This window comes from Bipolaris maydis, assembly GCF_028858645.1.
Source record: "Bipolaris maydis strain C4 unplaced genomic scaffold PSV08scaffold_19, whole genome shotgun sequence".
NCBI classification, from domain to species: Eukaryota; Fungi; Ascomycota; class Dothideomycetes; order Pleosporales; family Pleosporaceae; genus Bipolaris; species Bipolaris maydis.
Genome location: NW_027093875.1, coordinates 168,817 through 185,947, shown reverse-complemented (window position 1 = coordinate 185,947; position 17,131 = coordinate 168,817). Strand labels below are relative to the sequence as shown.

General features: G+C 51.8%; 8 protein-coding genes across 8 annotated transcripts; 5 read left to right on the top strand and 3 right to left on the bottom strand.

Moving 5' to 3' along the window:
* Positions 1-2: 2 nt before the first annotated feature.
* PSV08DRAFT_366806 (uncharacterized protein) lies at positions 3-1,648 on the bottom strand. Its single transcript, XM_014218317.2, has 2 exons — positions 1,561-1,648; positions 3-1,332 (listed from the first exon to the last, which is right to left on the bottom strand). Exons 1-2 carry the CDS (start codon positions 1,580-1,582, stop codon positions 278-280), a joined length of 1,077 nt encoding a protein of 358 aa, XP_014073792.1. The 5' UTR covers positions 1,583-1,648; the 3' UTR covers positions 3-277.
* A 295-nt stretch (positions 1,649-1,943) lies between these two features.
* Positions 1,944-4,390, bottom strand: PSV08DRAFT_406102 (major facilitator superfamily domain-containing protein). The gene is made up of 7 exons (XM_066093732.1): positions 4,055-4,390; positions 3,937-4,008; positions 3,752-3,884; positions 3,598-3,702; positions 3,224-3,550; positions 2,943-3,159; positions 1,944-2,895 (listed from the first exon to the last, which is right to left on the bottom strand). Exons 1-7 carry the CDS (start codon positions 4,145-4,147, stop codon positions 2,274-2,276), a joined length of 1,569 nt encoding a protein of 522 aa, XP_065947928.1. The 5' UTR covers positions 4,148-4,390; the 3' UTR covers positions 1,944-2,273.
* A 170-nt stretch (positions 4,391-4,560) lies between these two features.
* Positions 4,561-6,369, top strand: PSV08DRAFT_406101 (serine incorporator/TMS membrane protein; the record flags this gene model as incomplete). Its single annotated transcript, XM_014218376.1, has 4 exons — positions 4,561-4,611; positions 4,660-4,742; positions 4,792-5,380; positions 5,427-6,369. The coding sequence occupies 4 exons, from the start codon at positions 4,561-4,563 to the stop codon at positions 6,168-6,170; spliced, it is 1,467 nt and encodes a 488-aa protein (XP_014073851.1). The 3' UTR covers positions 6,171-6,369.
* A 1,147-nt stretch (positions 6,370-7,516) lies between these two features.
* On the top strand, positions 7,517-8,396 carry PSV08DRAFT_406100 (uncharacterized protein). Its single transcript, XM_014218375.2, has one exon. It carries the CDS (start codon positions 7,616-7,618, stop codon positions 8,294-8,296), a length of 681 nt encoding a protein of 226 aa, XP_014073850.2. The 5' UTR covers positions 7,517-7,615; the 3' UTR covers positions 8,297-8,396.
* A 79-nt stretch (positions 8,397-8,475) lies between these two features.
* PSV08DRAFT_366802 (mediator complex, subunit Med21) lies at positions 8,476-9,035 on the bottom strand (the record flags this gene model as incomplete). Its single annotated transcript, XM_014218374.2, has 2 exons — positions 8,476-8,939; positions 8,994-9,035. 2 exons carry the CDS (start codon positions 9,033-9,035, stop codon positions 8,514-8,516), a joined length of 468 nt encoding a protein of 155 aa, XP_014073849.1. The 3' UTR covers positions 8,476-8,513.
* A 200-nt stretch (positions 9,036-9,235) lies between these two features.
* On the top strand, positions 9,236-10,823 carry PSV08DRAFT_343275 (uncharacterized protein). The gene has a single exon (XM_014218308.1). The coding sequence runs from the start codon at positions 9,321-9,323 to the stop codon at positions 10,572-10,574; it is 1,254 nt and encodes a 417-aa protein (XP_014073783.1). The 5' UTR covers positions 9,236-9,320; the 3' UTR covers positions 10,575-10,823.
* A 700-nt stretch (positions 10,824-11,523) lies between these two features.
* PSV08DRAFT_343267 (uncharacterized protein) lies at positions 11,524-12,699 on the top strand. Its single transcript, XM_066092772.1, has 2 exons — positions 11,524-12,526; positions 12,594-12,699. The coding sequence occupies exons 1-2, from the start codon at positions 11,954-11,956 to the stop codon at positions 12,663-12,665; spliced, it is 645 nt and encodes a 214-aa protein (XP_065947927.1). The 5' UTR covers positions 11,524-11,953; the 3' UTR covers positions 12,666-12,699.
* Positions 12,700-13,016: 317 nt separating this feature from the next.
* Positions 13,017-15,015, top strand: PSV08DRAFT_366799 (uncharacterized protein; the record flags this gene model as incomplete). The annotated part of the gene is made up of 1 exon (XM_014218334.2): positions 13,017-15,015. One exon carries the CDS (start codon positions 13,017-13,019, stop codon positions 14,679-14,681), a length of 1,665 nt encoding a protein of 554 aa, XP_014073809.2. The 3' UTR covers positions 14,682-15,015.
* Between the last annotated feature and the right edge of the window lie 2,116 nt (positions 15,016-17,131).

Sequence of the window (17,131 nt, the reverse complement as noted above, 5' to 3'; positions counted from 1 at the left end):
TATCAGAAAAAAAGTGGTTCTTATATTCCCTTTCTACTTGTATAAAGGAGAAAACCCCCAAGGAAAAGAAAAGAGGTATGCAGTTGTTACTTCCCTCCAAAAGAGAAAAACGCCATGATACATGTACCCAGTCCCTTCCCAATCTGCCAAGGAAACCCAGAGAAAACGAGACAAAGGAAAACGAAGCAAGGAAAAAAAACCAAGAACACCGTGAGTGCTCCCTATATCATTTTGACATCCAAAGTGAGAAAAAAAATAAAGAAAGAGGTTACATCCTTCACTGATGCATTTGACTAACGTGGCCATTCCCCCACTCACTCTCGTCATCACTGCCGATATGCGACCACTCGCTTGGCGTCATGATGCCCGCCCGATTCTCAGAATCAAACTCGCTAAAGCCGCCTTCTGAAAAAGCGTCTGTGAAGCCACCTTCGGAGAAGATTTCGGAGCGGGCATCATGGTCAGAGTCGTTTTGCATGCTGAGGATGCCAATGTCGTCAGCGTGGACGGAGGCGGCGGAGGCAGAGGCGAGGGTCATGGAGCGCTCGGAGCGAGGGGTTAGGGTACCAGTGGAAAGGTGAGAGGGGGATGAAGGGCGGGGTTCTGGGAGGGGTGAAGTAGAGGATGCGATGGAGTAGAAAGATTGTGCGGCTTGGTCTGCTTCGTCGGCTTGGGGTTGGGCGGGTGAAGATGGAGCGTCAGGGGTGGGTGTTAGGTCAACCAGGGTAGCGGCGGCTGGGGTAGAGGTGGTATCGGGTTGAACGGTTGCAGAACTTCCGCGGGTATCAGCTTGGGTGGAAGTGGAAGGTGTTTCGGCGTGGTCGTTGTCCAAGAGAGTGGCATCATCGTCGAATGGGTTTGCAAGAACAGCCGCCGCAGCGGAGCCGGCGGCAAAGCCGGCCACGCCGCGTTTCCTGATGTCGCCCTTTGCAGAGTCTGTGCCAGTCGTGTTTGCCTTGTCCTTGAGAGTACCGTCGCTGCCAACCATGTCGTCGAAGCTCTTCGTGCGATCCGCCCTCGATCTCTGTGCGGCGACCTCAGCCGTCTCGGTCCCAATCTTGGCCAACTCGTCGAGATCCACGGCAATTCCCTCTTCTCTTGCTCTTCTAATCAGCTCATTCCGATTTCTCCGAACCAACTCCTCTCTCCTCCGCTTCCTTTCCTCGAAATCATCCGACGTCTCACTGGGGCGGCGAGGCTGGATGTCATCGCCGAGATTATGCAGCGCAAGGGCAATCTTACGGCGCGTCTGGTCAGCCCATTGTCGGACCTGAGGCGATTCGTAAATGGCGATTCCGGCGGCGACAATAACGGATGCGGCGATTATAAGGCCTGATGTCAAGGGGTGGTTAGGACGATATGGTGGGGTGGTAGCTCCATGGCAGGGAGGAGCTGAGCGTGGGCCGGTGCCTGCAAGCAGGTTGGCAGAAGACTAGAGAACGAACAGGAAAAACACGGGGGAATGGAAGATGGGAAATGGGAAATGCCATCGTGAGCCCAGACGGGGAACACGAAGCTAGGCATACATTAAGTGGAGAGATGTGCTCGTGAGTAACTCACCTTTGGCTAGTGGCGCAGGCATCTTCGCGAAACTACCCGAACAGCAGGCGCTGCTGGACGGAACAGAACTTTTGAGGAAGCAATGAATGGAGGAGCGTCGATGCCGGGATGATGTGTTTTATAGCTCGACCAGAGGGGTGTGAGTGGAAGAAGAGGAGGACTCGAAGTACAGGGGACAGCAGTCGGGCGGTTGTCAGGCCGTCGCCACTTGCACAGCCGCAGGTCCGATATGCAGGGCTCCGGACGGCGTTGGCGGGGTCGCGTGCCCACGCGCGCTAATCCCGCCCGACGTGAACCTCATCGCCTAGTACAAGCACGTAGTGGGTTTAAAGCCACATATGTTCCGCAGTTGGCACAGTTAGTCACGCATAGAATATGCAAGAAGAAAAAAACACGCACATCTTTCTTGGTACCACGCCACCCTGGTCAATGCATAACTATGTACACATTATTCATGTGTCCAATATTCGAGACTCGATGACGAAATCTTGTGTAGGGACCAACACTCGGCTTATGTCGTATTCATAACCTAGTCCTCTTGCACCCTTATCTAGCCATCCACACACTCTATACTCAGTTGGACAGCACGGACAGGCGCTATTGCAGCTAGCCTGTATGTACGCAGCGCTTGCGTAGGTGTTCTAAAATCTAACTATAAATCTAGTAAATGTAGGCAGAATATGCACGTATTGGATCGACCAAAGTTCCGACAATTACACGTCCCGGTGACCCTCATGTTCTTCCAATTCCCGCATCTTCCTCGAATGTTCGCCATAGATGCCCCAGAAACAGGCAAAAATACCCAATACACTCGAGCCGAGGGTGACGTAGTATGCGGTGCGGTAACACGAAAGTCCCACCTCGCAACCGCGCTGGCCGTCGGGCTCCACTATCGAGTTGGAGTCGTAGACCGTACCGTAGAACAGATTGAACACGTTGCCGCTGACAACGGGTGCGAGAGTCATGAATCCCCAATTGACAGCGAAGCCATCCGGGCCGAAAGCGTCAACAACCAGCGCAGGGAAAACACCAAACAAGACTCCGTATGCGAGACCAGAGAGTCCAGAAACAGCCCATAGGTAATGAGGATCCTCGACACGGATCGCAGCGCCTTGAGCAAGAGCAAAAATCGCGGCCGAAATTGCAGCGCACCAGAAGCGCGAGTGGTTCAAACGCTTCACAATGACATCCGAACCAATACCAGACGAAAGTCGTCCGAGGAAGGAGCAAAGCGAGATCAAAGAGACGTGCCACAGCTGGCGGTGAGCAAGGAAGTCTTCAGCAACATTCTGATCCCAGAATTTCCAGAGTGCTTGCACGTCATGGCCAATGTTGCTAAACAAGTCAGCGGCAATATAGTGCCCAGGTACAGCTGAACATACTTGATGGTCATGAGGCCAACGCCCGACAAAAGACCCATGAGAACCCAGAGTTGCCAAAACTCCGGTCTACGTAGCAGAGCCAGTCCAGTCACATCTGCTGAGGAGTGAGCCGACTTCTTGCTTCCGGCTTCGGCATCATCGTCGACAATGTCGCCAGGAACAGATGACAGAAGTGATGATACTTCTGTAGAAGGGCCGTCTTGTTCTTCCTCGGTTGCTAGAAGTGGTTGGCGGGAGACAGAAGAAAAAAGACGCGGACAGGTAAGAAATGGGGTGCTTACTGGTATCCTGTTGCGACACAGCAGAGGACTTGAACTTGGTGCTAGCGCGGGACTTTGTCGTATGAAGCACATTTGAATCACGTCGTGTACGCTCACTAGTGGGTACCACTGCGTAGCCAGTGCCAGCTTTATGATCGACAACAATAAGGAAGGGTATTGATACTAGTACGAGACTCGAAGTTGCAAAAGATAACATCGTAAGTAGGCCGGAGGTGTTTCCTGGGAATGCGATGCCGGCGATGAGCGTGTAAAAGAAAGCACTAAGGCCAAAAGCAGCCAGCGGACATGCCGTGGCTGATCCACGGTGAGTTGGCCAGTTGAGAGTAGCTGACAACGGTCAATATGAATCTATAAGGAGTCGACGGGGGGCGTACCGGTCTTCAAAGCAGCCTGAAAAGCAGCACAACTGCCAACGCCGCTCAAGAGAGAACAAAAGGATATCAAGCCCACGCTCATGTAGCCGGGGCCTCCGTCATATGCTGGCACCGGTCAGACACAACCTTGACAATCAAAGTCGAGGTAGCATACCGAGTTTGATAGGATAGTAGCCCACAAAGAGGGCAAACATGCCGATTATAGCAGCAAGTCTTGGACTCTTCCGATCCGTTATCATGCCCATGGGTATGCCGGCCGCATACATACCCAGATTGGCGGCAGTTCCCTAATGTTGTAAGAAGGGATATAAGTCGAATGTAGCAGGGAGGGCAGCATACGATAATGTTGGTCTGCGTCGCAGAGAGTTTGAGCTTGTCGGCGAACTGTGGCGCCCATGCTGAGTAGGCATACTGAGGGGCGTTAGCATCCGAGGCGCCCTTGGTGACGGAAACGTACGTTTGTGCCACAAGCCAGGGCAATCAAAGTAGCAGCAACGACGGAAACGATGCGCGTCTTCTTGTGGGTAGGAGGAATTGTATCGGCGACCATCTTGGCCAGTGGAGAGAAGGTGTTATTGCAGCGCGCGGGTCATGAAATGCGCGATATCTTGAGTTGCACAATAGTGATAGTCGGCACTTGATAGGCCGAGGCAAACAAGGGACGCGGGAAAGATAAGTGTGCAGACGAAGATAAGATGCACGAAAAGAATGACGGGGAACGCAGCCTACACGACTCTTCAACGAAGCCAGCCGGGCAAGCCTTGGGAAACTGAACCGAGGGGTGTGATCGAGTGTTGAGGCCGGATGCAGCAATGGGCGTCGGAGATAAGATGGGCTGGCATGGCTTGGCGCAGTACTAGCCGCAGCTGGACAGGAACGTCACCGGCCTCGCCCTCGTGCCTGTTCTCCAGATTCTCCACCACCACCCGCCCTTCATACGCGACCCCAGCGGCCATCACCAACATGGGCGCATTACTATCTGTTCCCTTTCTGGCCATGCCGGCCATGAGCACTGTATGTCGCGTGCTCCATCACGTTGGCGCGCCATGCTAACATTGTTAGGTCTGGAGCCTTGCCGCCTCCTGCTGTGGCGCTGCGACATGCAGCGCCGTCATGGGCTCTTGTGGAGGAAAATGCGGCAACAGGTGGGTGTACAGATGCATGCGCTGATGTGTGTATACTGACATTCTGCAGCATCGCCACCCGTATTGCATACGCGCTCATCCTGCTCGTTAACTCGATTGTTTCGTGGATCATGCTCACCGACTGGGCTATGAAGAAGCTGGCACACCTTACCCTCGATTATGTCGACATTAAATGTCTTGGGGAGCAATGCTACGGCTACGTTGCGGTGCAGCGCATCAACTTTGCCCTCGGCTTTTTCCACGTCATCATGGCTCTTATGCTCATCGGAGTGCAAACTTCAAAGGACCCGCGCGCAACTATACAAAACGGCTTTTGGCTGCCCAAGATTTTTGGCTGGATCGGCATGATTGTCTTGACTTTCTTCATCCCCAACTCGTTCTTTATTGTGTGGGGAAACTACTTTGCCATGGTTGGCGCATGCCTGTTCCTCCTCATTGGACTGATCCTGCTCGTGGACTTGGCGCATAACTGGGCCGAGTATTGCCAGGAAAAGATTGAGACTACTGATTCGCGTATCTGGACTGGCATGCTTGTCGGTAGCGCCTTGTTCATGTACCTTGCTTCATTTGCCATGACGATTGTCATGTACATTTACTTTGCTAAGAGCGGATGTGGCATGAACCAAGCAGCCATTACGGTACGTCGAATCTTGTGCCAGCGCAGGATATGACTGACATTCACAGATCAACCTCATTTTGCTCCTCATCTCTTCCGTCGCTTCTATTCACCCTGCGGTACAGGATGTAAACCCGCGTGCTGGCCTCGCCCAATCTGCCATTGTAGCCATTTACTGCACCTACCTCACCATGTCCGCTGTAGGAATGGAGCCCGATGATCATCAGTGCAACCCATTGATCCGTGCACGTGGTACCCGTAAGGCGACCATCGTCATTGGCGCAATTGTTACCTTCGTTACTGTCGCATACACCACTACTCGTGCAGCAACATACGGCCTGGCTCTTGGCGCTCAGGGCAATCCTCACGGAAGCGGTTATGCCCAAATCGGTACCGAAGATTATGAACACGGCCTCGTTACCCAACAACCCGAATCTCGTCGTGAAATGCGCCAGGCCGCACTCCGGGCTGCCGTAGAATCTGGTTCCCTGCCTGCCTCTGCGCTTGACGACTCGGACAGCGACGACGAGGACGAAGGGCCCTGCAACAAGAAGAACCCACGTGATGATGAGCGCAACGCTACACAGTACAACTATACGCTGTTCCATGTTATCTTCTTCCTCAGCACAACCTGGGTCGCTACACTACTCACTACCAACTTTGACGAGAAGGACGTATCCGGCAGCTTTGTACCCGTTGGTCGCACCTACTGGGCTAGCTGGGCTAAGATCATCAGCGCATGGGTGTGCTACGGCATCTACACCTGGACATTGGTTGCGCCACTGGTGCTCCCGGAGAGATTTGATTATTAGTTGTGCAGTCAAGCTGAGGCTCAAGTTGAAATTTGGCTCGTCTTGAGGAAGCTGCATCAGTCTAGACTTTGGAGTTGATGTACACTTGCATACATGTATTTTTAGAACCTGATACGATTCAAGCGGGGCTAGGCGTGTGGCTGGCACCCCTGTTGTTAGTACCTGCGCATTCATATCAGTGGCTTGAAGCTCTGTGTTCATGGTGTTTGCTAGCTTTTTCTTATGTTGTTTGTATTGTACCTTGGAATAGCATCACTACCCGAGATTCTCGGGTCTGCTTTGGGATCATAAAGATCATTGCAAACTCACGTTAAACCTTTATTCCCCTAGCGCCACTCCAAAAAAACACCAAAAAAGGAAGAAAACAAAGAACAACGCTTGTCTTCGCTTTAGAGAGAGAAGAAGGGGAAAAAAGGAAAGGGAGAGCGAGTCAAACATGTCGCGCCAACTGTCACTCTAGCCCGACAGCGCAACGACACTCCCGCAAACTCTCTTTTTCCCCCATCCCCTTTCAGAAATCGGCAATCTCAACATCTCCTCAGCCCGCACGCTCACTTTCATCTTTTTCTTAGCACCATCAACACTGCCGGCGCGGCAGCATCAATAAACCTCGATCTCTCTTCCTCCCCCTTTTATTTTCCCTAAATGCAGTCATGCTTACGATGTGCGGCCGTTGCGCGGAAAAAATAAGACCGGCCGGCTAGACGGGCAAAATCAAAAGATCAAAAAAAACAAAGATCGACATAGTTGTTTTGCCTTTTTCCCGTGAACGCCGGAAGGGTTAAAGAAAAAGCGGCTTAGACGGATAAGGCAAAGAGAGAGAGAGAGAGATGGTGATGTGCGGATGTCGGGGATCGGCAGTGTGGGGATGGGAGATGTCATGGTGAAACGAAACGAAAGAGGTACGTGGGTGAAACAAAGGAAGATGTGAAGCACAGAAGGGGGGGGGAGGGGGAGGTGGGAATAAGCTTTCGCCCCCCGTTCTTGGGGTGGGGAAATATACGCAAGGAAGGGATTGGGGGAGGGGGAAGATGTGGTGAGGGAACAAGGGGGAAAGAAAGCAAGGACGTGTGTATGTGTGTGTGTGTGTATGGATAGTTTTGAAAGCCGATGGTTTGTGCCGTATCACGGTGCTAATCCGGAGATTTCATCGCCGCTTTTCTTGCAGAACGGTGGTAAGGAAAAAGGTGGTGTGGTATGTAATGGCAGATATAGAAAATTGGGAGGATGAGAGAGTGGATTAGGTTCTGACAGGCAAACCATTTCATTTCCCGGGAGGTCATTTGGACGTTTTTTTGACAGTATGTAGCGTGAAGTGTCCCCCCCCCCCCCTTCAAAAAAAAAGCATCAGTCAACGGACAGGTACCTTCGCATCTGAGCATAATCTCAACAAAGTCTTCTGTTGCTTTTTTATTCTTTTGAAATATACTATTTTGTGAAGATCAATGGCCTCAACAATGACTATGGCGTACCCTTCGGATCCCCGCCGTATTGTCGTGTTTTCCCAACAACAACAACAAGAAGCACAAGCTCGAGCTCAAGCGTACTCTCAACAACGACACCGAGCGTCGCAATACACAAGAAGAATGCCGGCGATAGACGAGTACGACTTGCCTCCCCGGCTGACAAGACAGCGCAAGATATCGCATAGAGGGGCCGGCGGGTTATTCGACGATACCGACGAGAGGGGTTACCGTGACGCTCACGAGATGCATCAAGTACAGAGTCTACAAAATGGGGGGCTCCAAAGCGCGAGGGGGGAAAAGGCTGCGCGGCGCGTGGCGATGGGGAAGCCGGCAGAGTCACGATTTGAGGGTTTTGTCGCGAAGGTTTTTATGAGGCAGAGCAGGAAGGCGGCTGGAGTGGCAGAGGGGAAAGAGATGGACGACGAGAGGAGTGAGACTGAGACACAGGGAAAGAGCACCGCTGAGGAAGCTGCCATCTATCAGCAAAAGGGAACCGCGGCGGTTGCAGCGGCTGCAGCGCCAGATAGTCTTTTCTTACGAGAGTGCGGTATGGTCAGGGTCCAGACGAATGCGCCGGGGGGTTGTATTATTCTTCCGAGGAATTTTGTCTATCGCGAGGATTTTACGTACAGGGAGGATCGGGATGCTGGGTGGATTTAATGTCGGCTGGATTTTTCCCCAAGTGAAGTAAATCCGGATGGGTTGGAGACCGTTCTTTTACTATGATGCCTCATGTGGCTGTTGATGGGCGTGATGCAGGACTGGAGGCGCCAGAAATTCATGAGATCCGGGACGAACGAGGCAGAGAGAACCTATCTGAGGCTCTCGTGGTTTTTCTTTTCCTTAATCCTAATGGAGGACATGGCCGGTAGCAGGCTCATCGGACCCTCCCCACACCTGCAATCTTGTCTTCGACCATCTTCATCAACATGTCCTTCTCTTTGACTGCTTTGACTCTGTCGCCCTCCAGGTCTTCCAGCTGCCTCTCTAATTCCTTCATCCTCTCCACCTGTTCTTTCTCACTCCAGTTTAGGCCTGGCAGATGCGCAATCAACTTTTCAATTTGCTGCTCTTTGAGCGTTATGTCCTGTGCTAGCTCTTTGATATCTGCTTGGAACTGCTCTGGCGAGGGTTTGGGGGGCGGCGCAAATGGTGGCTGGGAAGGGTCGTTTGTGGCATTGTGTTGAGCGGCTTCACGGGCTTCCAGTTCGGCAAAACTATCGAGGCGCTGTTGGCCTGGGGGTACACTTGGCGGCGCATTCTCTCTTATTTGGCGGAGAGCAGCTGCCATTTGATTGAGGAGCTGGGGTTATCAGCATGGCTGTGAGGTGTTTGCTTGTTGCGTGGATTGCAGTACCATGTCCAGCTCATCCTGGATTTGGGTCAAGATGTCGCGCATTGTCTCAGGGCGTGTGTCGTCCAAGTAAAAGAGTCGGGCGAGTGGGGTTGATGTAGTGTAGTGCAGGCATACGTACATGTAGTGTAGTATGTACCTACACACCAAGACGCAGCTAGCTGGCTAGCGCCTCCCTCAAAATTACTATGGAGACGGACCAATCCTCACCGCGCCCACCTGACATGCCAGTAATTCCCACGCTCACGCCCACCACGCTCGGCCTGCGCTTCACCCACTGCTATCGGCTGTAAATATGTTCCGCCCTCTCTGTTCCTCTAGGATACCGTAATGCGACCTTCCCTCCGCCCGACATGGCCCACAAACTCTTCGCAACTCGCATGGCTTCCCCGAGCAACTCCGCACCGCGTCCCCCGCCGCATCGCAACCACTTCAGCCCACAATGCAGCGCCAGTTGACCTCCCCAAGATGGTAGTTGCCCCTGGCTCTCCTCACCATAACTCACTGCCCACCTTTCTCGACTATGCAAAGCGCATCAATCTATCGTCGGATAGCACCATGTTCATTGGCACACACTACGAGTACACAAGCGCGCTCGCCCTCATGCGCCTGGGCTTTTCGCTGCTACGCATAGGACGTACCTGGGATGCGGGCATTGATCTCATCGGCCATTGGGTCTTAGCCCCATTGAGGGAGCCGCTGCCAGTCATCATTCAGTGCAAAGCGCGCAAGATTTCCGTAAACCCCAGCCATATCCGCGAACTCGAGGGCTCCTTTCGCGGCATACCGCCTGATTGGACCAAGAAGGACGTACTTGGATTGCTGGTAACGACGAAGAAGGCCACCAGAGGGGTGTTGGAAGCTGTGGGCCACAGCCATTGGCCTATGGGCTTCGTCTTAATCTCTCGGCAAGGCTTAATACAGCAATTTGTCTGGAATCGCGCCGCGTGTGACCGGGGGCTGGAAGGCGTGGGTGTTACAGTGAGGCACACGCCACGGATCCTATTACCCGACACCGAGCACGAGACCGAGCAAGATGAATCTGGCACAGCGAAGAAACGCCAGGCCAAGTTCAAGAATGCCGGTACAAGGAGGGACATTCAGTTGACCTGGATGGGCTCGCCTATCTTCCCAGAAAGGAAGGATCTGGATCGGGAGACGCTTGGCCTCATGCAACAAATCCAAGCCGATGTCAAAGTTGACAAAGTTGCTAAAGTTGCTAAAGTTGCCAAAGTTGCCAAAGTTGCTAAAGTTGCTAAAGTTGCTAAAGTTTCAAAAGCTACCAAAGTTGCCAAAGTTATTGCTGTGGAGAAACGGCGTCCAGGGCGCCCAAAAGGTTCCAAGAACAAACCACGGGTTAAAGCTATTGAAACAGTTGGACCAAGGCCCAGAGGTCGTCCAAAGGGTTCCAAGAACAAAGCAACCCTTCAAGCCGAAAAAGAAGCTGCATACAAGCCCAGAGGCCGACCTAAGGGCACAACAAAGCATTACGCTGAAAAGATGCCATTTCCACGCGGTGGTTTAGTTCCACGCACTCTTAAGCGCCACTGTGGCCGACCCAAGGGCTCCAAAACAAAGCGATGAACGACAGTTGATGATATGTAAGTAGAGATAGGGCAATGTCCGGCTTTTCAGCCCAGGGTGATGCCGACAATCAAACATGATACCCGTTGCTTGGCTGTCTGTGTAGTGCGATGCTCGGCATGTCATTAAGCAACACAGCAAAATCTCCAGAAAAGGCTTGGAATAGAAGAATGCCAGAATTCCAGAATAGTCAGCCGAAATATTCTCAATGATTTCAGGATACTGTAGCGCATTGCACATCCTCCACCTTGCATCCCGGCTCTGTACACTCTTCATGTGCTGTCATGCTCTCAGTACGGATTGGGATCTTCAAGTTTGAAACAAAAGACAGCATGTTGGAGGTTTAGGCATTAGTTCGGTTTGGCAATATTGATAAGACGTGCATATTGGATCAGCTCAAGTCGATTGAACTCACCGTTTGGCCGTACAACAAACACTCACTCTACACGCGCCCGAAACTTCACTTCATGAATCCGGAACACCAAATTGAGCCGTTGTTTAGGATCAGCAGCGCTGATCAATCGCGAGACATAGCTTCTTTTGGACACGGTGGGATCAGGTCACTTCGTGTCGTCACGTGCTCGGACTCCATTGATCGACCGCAGGGACTAATCAGGACCTGTTTCGTCTGCATATGTAGCGTTCCTGGTCTACAGCCTGGGCGTTGATGTGTTTATTACTGGTTGTGCTTGCAGCCTTTGTAGCCACATATCCGTGACCCATAACTTCCCGCTCTGCACCGCTGCACCCTGTGCTCTTGTCATCTCCACACTTTGCTTTCCTCAACCACTAGTGATGACTTCTATCATGTGTTATGGGGGCATGTGCTCCTATTGCAAACTTGGTACCTCTGTTGCCCGGCTCCTCCCGAAGAAACCAGCGGTGCCTGATTGGTGGGTAGCGTTCGCCAGCACCCCTTTACCGCACCTGCACCCTCCAAACCATGGAGAACTATGGTCATGATGCGTTTTCCGAAACAGTCATGCGAACTTTTCTCCACCACCATCGAGCGCAGAGTGGGCAACGACTCCTTTGTCACGCAATACATCAATCGCCTCGTTTGTCTCTAATTTCATCGCCTCTCATTGAGCTCATATCACTATGAAACGGGCCACCATTGTGGGAGTGATTTGTTTGTCTGCTCCTACAATACCAGAGTTTCACCTCACCGGCTACGCAATCAGGAACTCACAAGCGAAATCTTAGGACTGAGCTGCACGGCAGAAAATACGATAACACTCTACTGAAGTTGTATCTTGGTTTACAACTCTCCAGCTCATATAACACCACACGACGACTAATTACGACTAACGACGAACTTTGCCTTCCGCGTACAATCCTGAAAAAGGAAAACGAATAAACCGTTCGACGAGCTCCAAATGACCCAAAATCCAAAACGAGCGCTTACAGCATCTGCGTATCAGCAACTCGCTCCGCCTACATACTACCGCACTGGACCCTACCCACCAAATGTGTCACACGGAATGCAAATACCACAACTCAGACATGCTACACAGCCACTGATTACCAGTCGACCTGCTGATATTGGGATGGGTGCGCAAATCACAACGAGGGATGATAGGGCTATCAGCAAAACGTGGCATGACGAGTGGGATACTGAGCCTAGACCATTCGGTCCTAGAAGGCCGTTGGCGCTGCTCAACCAGCCTGTGCAAATCAATCTTCGAACACATCCTCGCAACGCCAAGCGTGTCTACCTCAATCACTGGGATCGCCAACACGAACCGAACGGCACTACTGCACAACGGCTGGTAATACAAAAGAAGCAGGACAGGATGGAAAGGCGTACTATGTTACTAAGAGCTGAGCAACAAGAAGAAAGGCGCAGAGAAGTGAAGCAGGCGGCAATGAATGCGGATGTGGTCGATCTTACCGGAGATAGCACATCAAATGAAAAGGGCCCGTGGAGACATGACTCTGTCGGACATGCGGTATTTCCCGGTTCCTCTGGAGAGACGATTCACACCTGGGGTCATTCATGGCAACTATAGGTCACAGTGCTGTCCGCGTTTGTCTCTGCAAATGAGCGAGATGTATGTAGTCGGGCTTGGGATGAGAGCCTTCAGTTAAGTGCAGTTTCCTCTTTCACGAACATGCAAACATTTTCAGTAAAACCTTTCACTTTCATACATTGGGTAAATGGTATTCATGTCTGAGACGTCAATACTACCAAGTGATAGCAGTGAGTGGAAACTTCGAGTAGTCAGAGTCACTACCTATCACAACGCATTCACTCTCATGTTTGTTGCTAGGTCAAAGCTTGTGATGATATTTTCACTTACACTGGCTCAATTCACGTCCCCAGACTTTGTGCTCCTACGTATAGAAATATCTCGCTCTTGTGCTCTTGCCTTAGTTCTCCATAACCTGTTTTGCAGAATCAACCAGCGGTTTCTAACCCATCTTGAGATATCGAAAGCCATGAACAACTTCAACCCTTTGTTCTTTTCTGATATCACATCTGCAAATATGCACAGCATCGAGGGGCTGGACCAAACCAACTCCCAAGACAATTTTGTCTCCCCGGATCCTCTGCTCGATCCGCAAATGAGCAAAGGGCCAGTCCCAGAAGGATCGACATCCCCCGACGCATTGAAGACAATCACTGGAAGGCCGCCAACCGCACCTGAAAAGACGGACTGTGATGTTCTTTCGAGCAAAGAGATATCACAGAAAGTTTCAGTGGCAAACTCTCTTGATCATTCTCATGACACCGCTGTGTCTACTGCCACTCATACAAAGACGCACAACGTCACACCCACAGGAAAGCCGCGCGCACATTTCATGCTCGACATGGCACATCATGAATACATCTTTCCCACGGGAGGAACTATCAACGCGACCATGGTAGAGATCCTTGTTCTACTCCCTCAATGGTTTCGCAATCCCCAAATCTTGATGCGCTTCTTGAACAACGGCCTCACGTCCAACATTCACATGACGATCCTGGAAGAGTACCGTCAACTCGAGCTCAATACAAGCGATGAGATAGAGCGCGCTCGTGATTACATCGCCGACTCATATCGTAAGGCTATGCGGAAAATTATGCCCGCCTGGTTAAGACGTAATCACAAGGCGCCGGAAGATTGGGATGCGACCGTAATGTCTATCGAGAACATCATTCCCGAGGCAGCAAAGAAGGGTGGATATGTAGCACCAGCGTCTATTCCATTCAAGGATCTCGCGGTCGGACTGAAGAAACTGCCTCAAGGTTATGACGCTGGAGATCTCACGCGTGCGCTCGACTTCGCTATGAAGAACGACAAGCCTGGTAAAGATGGCAGCACTACTGAGCTCATGTTCCCAGACGACATTCACACGATCTTGGATCACATCGGGAGGACTGAGATTACGCTCACCCACCTCGACACTTACGTCGTCCCCCGATATGCAACTGTTATTCGTGCCACAGAGCAAGCGCGTCGCAAGAAAATTGCTGATTGTAGAATGCAGAGGCAAGCCAGGGTAGAGTCTATTCAGAAACCCATGGATTCAACTCAGTCACCTCAGCAATCTGGATTGAATCAACATGCACAGTCCCTGCCATCGTCTGAGACCATGTCAACCCAAGTCCAAATTCAGCAGCAGACGCGTTCCACTACTATGACCTTTTCAGGCCTACAAAGCAGCATCCCATATAGAGGCATGGATATTATCCAAATGCCTGTACCCCCTTACCCGCAGCAAAACCTAGCGAACCTCGGCATCCACGCCTTCAACAATCCTTACAACCCCATTCCACAGCCGACCCACAATCTCTTACGGTCTAGCTCGCAACAAGCAGCCGCAAGCGTAGTCTCTGAGCTATTAGCAGCCCGTGGGTACGCTCAGCAGCAGCAACAGCAGCAGCAACACCAGTCCACTGTGGGGTTACCCAATATCCCAGAGATCTGTCAGTATCAGGGCGAGGAAGTCCAGGCACAGTATGACTTTGATCAGGTATTGAATTTTCAGGGGCATTGGACACAGGAAGAGCAGATGAATGCGCTTATGGAGGCAAATCGGATGGTGAACGGGGAGTTGTTTACGAAGGTGGAGAGGTGGATGGAGCAGACTGATGAAGAGGGTGGTAGTTCGTCAGTTTAAATGCGGGATTGTGTAGAAAATACTGGGGAGGGCGGCTGGGCGGGTTTCGCCCGTGAACACTTGGAGGATTAGGGGCATGGAGGAGATGAGTTGACGGTGTTGGGCTTGGCTTTGGGATACTCGACAACAGTGACAGTACAGTTCTGTTGCTTGCGTCTGGTGTTAAGGAGTACAGAGCGCGGGAAAATTTACGGACCGTCTTCGGGGAACAGTTGGCATGTCCACGGTTCTGTTGGAGGGTGTAGGGCTTGCATAGGATTTGATCTGTAGGCGTATTTTGTCTCTGGTCAATCTGGATGAGAATCATCATGACAGTGAAAGCCATCTCTAGAAGTCTTTCCGTATTCAATGCGAAACGTACCTTCACGTCGAAACATCATCACTGTCATGTCACAATCATACCCACAATTTTTCCACTTGCAGATATATCACGTGATCGTCCCTTCACCGGCTCGCACAACTCACCCAACCAATGAGACGCATCAGTCGTATATCAAATACAAGTCCCCAATCAAACCAACCACTCTCACCCTCTCACCCTCTCACCCAAACCAACCCCCCCTACACTCCCACCTCACCCTTTCCCCTCTTCGTCCACCAATTCCCACCCTTGCACCCCTCCCCACCTATTACCTCGTGCCAAAGCAGCACTCGCAGCCCGCACACCCATGCCGGACCACCCGCCCATCATCTAAAAACGGAAGATCGCCCTTCCCTCTCGCTTACCCCTGTCGCCACTGACCCACATAGCCAACCCCCCGCCGCGCCCAACCCAACCCAAGCCGCCGCCCCAATTCCTCGAAAATCCGCCCGCAGCATGCGCGCAAAAACGCCACGCCCGCAACAACCCCGTTTCGAAACATGAAGAAGCGCGTCGGAAGGAAAAAGCAAAGAAAAAATCACTTTGGAAGAAGTGTATTTTGTGGGATTGTTGCGGTGTACACGCCCCCCTCCCCTGTCCTGCCCTTGCCCTGGGTCATTGAGGCTTGCGGCGCTGGCGGGGGGCGCGCACGCAGGGCTAGGCTTAGGGGGGAGGCAAAAAAAAGGCTGGAACTCACAGGCGCGCAAAAGGAAAGAAAGGAAAGAAGAGGGGGAGAGAGGGGGCAAAAAAAAGGCCGAGAGGTGCGGGCGGATGAAGGGGGACAGCGTCAAGCGAACACACACCAAAAAAACGGGCGTTTACCTAAACTCACACGAACATGAACGATGGACGGGACAAAAGCAACAGCCAAACTTACTCATGCAACACGGAAAAAGGCGTGTGTGTGATTGAGTTCACGGACGCACTAAGAGGCTAAGTTACACTTACCCTATTCTCTATTCCCCCCCTTACTAGCTACACTAAAATATACGTTTTCTTCTTTTTTGCTTAACGGAAAAGGGACGTCGGCGAGGCGGGACGGAATCAATCAAAGAAAAAAAATACTACAAGGCTTGGGTTTGGTAGTAGCGCTGGCGTTTGGTGCGCGGAGCGGCAACACACAGGCATGCCCACTTGCCTTTCCTTCGCTATGTCCGTTTTCGGGATGACTTTTGGAAGGCGCTTTTTTTTTCTTTCGGGGTTACTCGATTCTGTTCGCCAAAGGTTTAAACAAGACGAGGGCATTGGGCGACGGAAAGGGAAAAAAGGGAAGTAGGTGGGGCGGTGCGGTTACTGGATTAGGACTGAGTCGATAGCGATTCGGGAAGATTGGGGATGTTTCTTTTTATCGGTTGGGCGCTCTTTGGTTGGTGCCATCGGCCGAGAAGGATTGGGATTGCGTTGGATATACGTGTGAAGGTATTCCAGCGTAGAACGCTGTTCGCTGGCAACGGCTATGGGAGAAACTTGGAAGTGTCCAACGGGAGGAATTGGATACACACAACCTCTCTTTCTGCCTTGCTAGAGAAAAGACAGAGAACCAAAAAAGAAGAAGGAATACATACTACTTTTCCGCCCCCAATCTCCGCCCCTCCCCTACTCTGCCCTTTCCTACCAACTTCCACAACCCCCAAGACTCTACAGTCGCCGACCATACCCAAATCCTTCGCCCCCCCCCCCCCCCCCCCACTTTACCACTATCTCTACCTACGTACTCACAGCACAAACCCGCAACTTACCACCAAACCCCTCTTTACCCCGCCACCGCTTCCCCCCGTCAAGGAAAAGTACCAACCTCCAAACCGGTTTCAGACGCGCGAAGGATTCCGGAAGCCTTGACTTCCGGATTGGACCTAAACTGGGAAAAGAAGGATTAGGTCTATAGATATGCAGGTGAGAGCGAATTGGGAAAGGGGGGTTACGTAGGAAGAGGTATTTGGGAGGCGGGTATGTGCTACAGATGTTATGGATGCGTTGTTTGGCATGATAAGTAAAGTTTGGGGGAGGTAAGGGTAGGGTGGGTTATGTGTAGTGGCGGTGTGTGAAGATGGGCGAGGCTTGGATGGATGGATGGAAGAAAAAGTGAGGA